The sequence below is a fragment of the Camponotus vicinus genome, unplaced genomic scaffold, assembly GCF_025532165.1.
Source record: "Camponotus vicinus isolate PSW18456_S1 unplaced genomic scaffold, iyCamVici1.0 SCAF_7, whole genome shotgun sequence".
Lineage (NCBI taxonomy): Eukaryota > Metazoa > Arthropoda > Insecta > Hymenoptera > Formicidae > Camponotus > Camponotus vicinus.
The window spans coordinates 3,331,311-3,338,741 of NW_028141979.1; the positions used below are offsets into that span (position 1 = coordinate 3,331,311).

General features: G+C 29.7%; 1 protein-coding gene across 2 annotated transcripts in view; it reads left to right on the forward strand.

Annotated features, from left to right (window-relative positions):
- The window catches only part of LOC145975165 (QRFP-like peptide receptor), a 70,124-nt gene extending 66,504 nt beyond the window's left edge, over positions 1-3,620 (forward strand). For both annotated transcript variants that reach the window (XR_014439902.1, XM_083105437.1), the window contains one exon: positions 1,017-3,620. Coding sequence is in view for 1 of the 2 variants with exons in the window: in XM_083105437.1 (XP_082961563.1) it covers positions 1,017-1,026 (10 nt within the window). In the remaining variant the exon portion in view is untranslated. The remainder of the gene's footprint in view (positions 1-1,016) is intronic.
- The last annotated feature ends 3,811 nt before the right edge of the window (positions 3,621-7,431 follow it).

The window sequence follows — 7,431 nt, forward strand, 5'->3', positions numbered from 1 at the left end:
TTCTTGCAAGTAACAGAGTATTTTTAAAGCGTACTGAATTTATGAATATAAATGATTTATGTATGTTTATATTTTTTTGCAATTATATGATAGAATGTTATTTTATTACAAGATATCAACAATATTTACAAAATATCGATTCCGCAATGTTGAACACATAATAGAATAGTATTGTACGTGTTTCATAACATAATTTTTGGTAAAACATTTTTCAGTGATATAAAGTTCTTTTAAGACTTCAGCCGTATAATGTAGCTGTCTTACTTTATAAGTCCCTAAAGGAAAATATCGAAAAGAAAAAGATTCGAAAACCTCATCTCTACCTCGCAAATCCTCTCAGACTTGCTCATCGATGAAAAAGTTCCGTAATAATTTCATAATCCTAACGATGTATTTCGTCAGAAATGCGAGTATGTAAGAAGAATTATTTATTATATTATTATTAAGATAATTATAACTACGAAAATTGAAATATAAAAAATGTATCGATATTTTGTTTAGTTGCTACATGATTCTATTTAGTCCATTTAGGGAAATATAAAGTTTGTGATATGTATATCGAAACGGGCAAATAATTAAGGAAATAATGAAAAAAATAAGATAGGTAATCTAAACTCACAAGAGCTGAAAGAGAGAAAATTTTAATTAAATAATAATATTTTTTTTAAATAATAAAATTTTATACATTTTATATTTTCTCTAGATTTTATTGTTATCATTATAAAAATTTGTCATTTTTGTCGGATTGAATCGTAAAAAAATGGATTGTCACGAGCTAAGAGTTAATCTACGAATCATTTGCTTCTCGAGCACAGTCTGTATCATTGCGAAATAGACGAGACACCAATGTTCGCAGTCAGTCAGATTTTCTCGTTTAAATGTAATCCGCTGCAGAACATCTCTCGCGATTTACTCTCTCTTCAAATTCCACCAGATAATGAAATTCCATTGCTACGTCTCTTTCATTCTCTTTCTCTCCTTCTCTATATTCACTGTCTCTCATCTTCTGTTTTTAGATGGACCTGATTCTTTCTTCATTCCCGGACCAGATCGTCGAGGGAGGTCCGTCAGATAAGGGAGGATTTTCGATAGTGAGACTTGAATAAAGTCAAGAAAGAGGCGCGATTATAAGTTTTACGAAGGTGGGACACGACCTTTCGGTTGTCTACGTCTGTTTCGAGAAGCGAGGAGTGACAGGAGCGACTAAACTTTCGTGAATCGATAGTGACTCCAATGCGAATGTGAAACTATATAAGGCGGTCTCGTAGATAATGTAAGTTCCCGAACCGGTTCATAGTCTATTTATCACCCTCGTGTCACACCTTTATAGCGGCAGCATTATCGCTCGCTCGCCTCGTGGGCGAGATAATTGGACAGTTGATTAATTGTATATTCGGACAATTGGACGTTTAACGTACAGTTATGAAGCTGAGTGGGCGGATAAGGGTCAGAAAGTGGGCTTCAGGCGTGGGCATCCAAGGTGGTCGCATAGTAGAGTAATCGAGCATAAATAGCATAAAGTCCGGATTTAGAAATCTTGCGAAGATATCTCGTGCAAGAAGTATAAAGATACTGATTAAATTACGCAGTACGCTGCAGGGTCATTAGAGAACAAATTAGATATTTATCTCAAAAGTTCTCTGGAATATATGTCGAGCACTGTGTTTCAAATGTTGATACCCTTTAATTTGCGTAGAATCGCACGAGGATTCGATAAGAATAAGACATTCTCGTCATTTATCTCACTAGTCTGACTTTTATGATTTTGCTTTTCATATAAAGCACCCTACCTCAGCTAAACTTGGAGCTGTTAAAGAGAGTGCATGTTTTGTTGCGAATGTGTTTAATTTTCGCTCGATATTTAATCTGTAAATATCAGTTTCGTGTGTTTTATTTAAAGAGAAAAGAGATAATTTAATATATTTATTTCGATCTCGCTTACATTTATCATTGTAGAAAGTGCAGCGTGACCCATTACAAATGTTGAGAAAGAAACTGTTTCGACAGATATTTCACAAATACTCGATACGTTCCAGGAGGTATATTAAATCCGATATATTACAGACGTGACAAATAATGCACTATTTAGGAAACATTTGCCAAATGTTTGCGACGCACGTTCGACAATGGTCGATAAACATTTCTCGCACAAGTTTCTGCAACGTGCAACGAGAGACGGTGGCAAGTATTGATGTAACATTTACATTTGTGTATAAATGTAATAATTTCTCGAAGTGCCATATTTCGAAGTCAGGGCAATGACATAATTCATTATGAATATTCGTAGCATATTCTCGAAATATTAACTCGCCATACGAGTTTACACGAGAATATAATGTCAGAGAAATAATATAATTATATCTAGATTAATTAGTTTATTCCAGTGTGTCCATGTTAAGAAGGTCGACAGTGAATTTTATATGAGTAATCTTGGCTTGTTACTCAGGATCATAATGCATTTTCTTTTTCTTCGTGGCTTTCTTTTTGGATCTTAATATCAAGTATCTCTCTGCATTAAAATAAGTTATTCTATCTATAATATTAATAATAGTACACAAGCTAGTATGTTAAAAAAGACTTTTAATATGTAACTCTTATCGAGCCATCGTGTTAGGCAGCAAACGCATGCGTGCGGGTTTTCGATAGTAAGTCGTACTATTAAAAAAAACTGGGGAAACCAAGTCGCTGATCAATGTATAGAAAATATATAAGTATAAATAAGTATTACATTATTTAAACTCTCTCTTTAGATTTGGTAAATGTGATATTACGCGATGTTCATGATTCTATGCTTGCCAAGATAATGCTTTAAATGATACGCAAAAATAGCGTAAATAAATTTCTAATAGTTATAAAGAGAGATAACGAAATATATTAAACGCGTGATTGTCTTGCGACACTTGCGACATTATCATGTTGCATCGTATGCAAAATTAAAATCAACGTTTACGTAATGTGCAACAGCTTTTATCATTGTCCGTGTTTGTGCGAAAGAACAAAAAGTCTACATCTACAAGCTTTAATCTCAAGTCGTCGACTTTAATCTCGTAATTGTAAGATATATGGAACTTATTAAAGTTATTAAAGTGTAACGGCAAGGCTTTCGAGAGAATCGTAATTCTTTCTAGACACAAAAAGTAAACTCTCTTAGACACTGAGAGCTTTTCGACAATTTAATTAAGCAGCTTAAGTATGTAATTTTACTTCTAAAATTTTTATTACATTATTATCCTTTCGTTGAGCACATGGGACCTAGATTTTTATGAATAGCTTGACAGACTGAATCAGTAATGTAGAATTAATTTAGTCGTTGAAATTAAATTATTCATCGAATAATACACAACGATATTAATACGGCAATTTCACTTTAAAATATTATTGTATTTACTGTATTTGTGATGTGTATTATATAGGCGATAATTATCAGAGTCTACGATGACAAATCATGACGAAATATATGTAATAAAATTATTCTCGCATCGACTTTCAATGGTCGAGAATCACAGTTAATCATAAAATATTTTTCGCAATTTTTTCAAGTGTGTTAACTATAATATAGTCTTATTTTTTTTTTTAGAATGCACAATCACACATTTTTTATATAATATACTATACATACATACACATATATATATATATATATATATATACATACATAATAATATATATTTATAAATATATTTATAATATATATTTTTTTATTATATAATATATATAATAAAAAATATATATGTATGTGCTATATATTGTAATTTATATTTATATATATTTTAATAATTTATAAACATGTATACAGGGTATATAAGTACGTTTCAGGAACTAATGAAGTAATTTCTTAAATGATTTTATGAAAAAAATTTATATACTCTTTTGCATGAACGGCTTAGTTTTGGAGATACAAGACATTCAACAAAAAAAATAATTTTTTTTTAAATCTCGAAAATGGTTATTTATTTTCTTGAAATGTACTATGCGTTAGTAGTGAGTTAATTTTTAGCGATCGAAAAATTTAAAAAATTTATTCTATCAAAAATCCAATTTAAATAATCGCTGTACGCTATTGATGATATCAGAATTTTTCAAGTTTATATAAAATTTTAAATAAGCAAAGTTTTACTTAAAAAATTTTCATAAAATTATCATGTTTTCATAATCTTTTCAATTAGTAAATTATATAATAATGTATAAGGGAGAGGAAATATTGAAGGATGTGAACCTCGGCAATGAAAGTCTTTGCATGTGTGTGTGTGTGTGTACATGTATAGTAATTATATGAATTAAATCTAAACAGCAAAGAATTGTTTATTTTCCAGGAATGTATCTGTACATTGCGAGTTAATTTATTTTAAGTAATAGCTAATATAAAGTATATATTATAATATCGAGTAATATATATGATTAAATGTTATACACGGCTTTAAATGTCTAAATATACGTACTAGTCAACTTTTCTCTTAGAACGATTCTATCTAGATTTTATCTCAGAGCAAATATCAAATATGTATAAATATGAACAATTTTGCGTTGTCATTTTCAGTGCGAATTTTTACTTCAATTTCATCTCTCTCGCCCTTTTATGTGTGTCATACTCTCTGATCTTAAATTTTCATGACGCCAATGGTGAGTTATGTGTACCATCTAACATACTATGTCATGTGTACAGCCTCTACACATAGTTACGTAGTTGCTAATTTAGAATGTTTGTATCGTCGAGTTATGCAAATAATGCAGAATTCCCGACCAATCGAGACCACCGTTCAAAATATTCAACGATCGCGTTTGAACATTTAATTAATTAAATTGGAATTCATTGTCATTTCTGTATGGAATTTATGTTGCGGTAACTATTGTATCTTGCATTATCTATGATGAGATAATCAAATAGACAGGATTTGCGTTATGATTATTCATGTACATTCCGTATTGTACGTTCATATATGTCGTATTTATTTGGTACATTTAATTATTACCCGGTATGTCGTATTTATCGAGTCCATTTAATTATGTATCCCAGATGCGGGAAAGAAAGAACGAGAATTTTTAAAATGACACCTTACAATTATATTTATATCGCAATAATATATAGAAAATTTCGAAAGATAAAGATATACAAAGCATACGATTCCTTTAAATGGCCCATGCAATTTGATTAAAAAGCAAGCAAACAAATGTCATATAATAGCCACATGAATGATTGGAAACCGATTATTGCAGCAAACCCGATACATTTGACTTGAGAAAGGGATGATTTCTGAATGAAAAAAAAGAAAGAGACAATGCTGTTGGAACAATTTCTCGCGTGACGTTGGTACAAGAAGCTTTGAAATATGGTATGTCGAACCGACAAAAAAGTAAGCGATGTAGCTAATATAAGAGAAGCGGAATAAGCTGTGTAACGCGCCTAATCATATTGTGTTGCAAAGAAAAAGTACAATAGAACGTTCACTCGAAGGAAACCGTCGACGGTAAGATGAAAGCATGTGAAAAGAATATTAGTTTCACGAACAAGATAGTTACCATACAATGTACAGATTATATATGGTAAAAAAAAAAGAAGACAAGGATATTTTTCTCCTCAAAGCACGTATATTCATGCGTTCCTTGTAGAAATACATTTATTTGAATAATGTCATAAGTTCGATCTAATATTGCAAATCATCGATCAACTTGTACTAATTTTCTTCAAAATTTGTATCTATATATATATTTGTATTGTATTTGTATCTATATATAATGTAATAAATATGTATAACGCGAAGAGATCTATATATTAACTTTTCAAAATTTTGCAAAATAATTAAATAATAGATGCACAATAGTAAAACAAGCAATTTTAGAAAGATACAATTGTATATCAATTTACAAGGAGTATAAATTCTATGTTTTAATCTATAAAAAAATTATAATCATATCGTTTATTATTTCATCTTTTAGATTTTTTTTAATGCGCTAAAATATTGTGAAAGATGAATGTCAAAGCTGCAATGATATTGAAGGCGATTAATTCGCGTTAGATACCTCATTGCCAAAAATTAATTACGTGCAGTGTCTGCGGGATTCTGCGCGTGACACCCGATATTTCGATAGAGTAGTTTTGCTACTTGTAAGGCGCTGTATCACCGCAACCGGAGATTATTCGCTACGAAACTTCGCTGCACTGCATCGCGCATACTGTAGATACCGCAAGTTATTACTGGTTTATCGGACTGGATGTATGAAACTTGGACAAATGAAATTCAAAGATCAAAAATTGGATTATCGGGGGATTAAATTGGACGTAACATGATAACATATCGAAGATGCTTTTCAGATTCTTTTAATTATTTTAATTTGTTGAAACTAATCATTCGATATCATTTTGCATACATTACTTAACATATTCAATAATATTGGCATATATGATTTGTAAATAATAATGTTAAATGTTAAATAACGGACAACAGTGTAATCGACACACTTTATGTATGAGAAAAAGAAGCATGTGCATTTATTATAACTAGATTTTCTTACTTTCGAAATATTCGATTCGTTACTTTAGATGTTAAAGATGAAATTCCAAGCGATAATGAATAGAAAAGCGCAATTGCCAGCTTAATGCATCTTTTATTCATTATTTCTTTTACGCTTCGAATTGAATTAATGAAACTTTACTTTTTCTTAAATGTGCGTGAGTGGAACATTTTTCTTTCTTAGATAATTTTTCGATAAAATTCTCTTTTATAGCTATATATATATATATATACATATACATATATATATATACATATATATATATATATATATATATATATATATATATATATATGTATATATAGCTACATAAAATTTACAATGTGGCTCTCCCTTTGCATTTTTGAAATATATGCTTTGTATGGATAAAAATACATGTGTGTAAAAATACTAAATTATTGAAATTGAAGCAGTACTGTTGCATTTAAATTTAGATTTTTATTTATGTAACAAATGTATGTGTATAGAAAATAACTTATGTTGCTTGTAATTTTGATACAAATCGTTCTTTTTTTTTGAAACATATAATTAACTTATATTTTCTTTTTGTTATACGATTCGATCTATTATTTAATCACATCTTTAAAACTTAATCAATATAGATCTCTTTCCCTTTATGCTAATATTTTTAACAGTTTAATGTAAGTTATTATGTTATTATTTATCTTTGTATTTCCGGTAGAAAAAAGAATAATATAGTAACAAAAAAAATTGCGAATACTATTCAAGAAAACAATTGCATCTTTCAATTAATTTTCATTTAATCAGTTGAATGAATCTAGTCAAAATGCAATTGTCAGTGCGAGATTAAGTAAGGAGAGAGAATGTTAAGTTAGAAAAATATTCACAGCTGGTACGAAATGTAGCGCTACTAATTAGAGAACGTAGATCTTGTTCTCTAATTTCCAAGATAATCATATA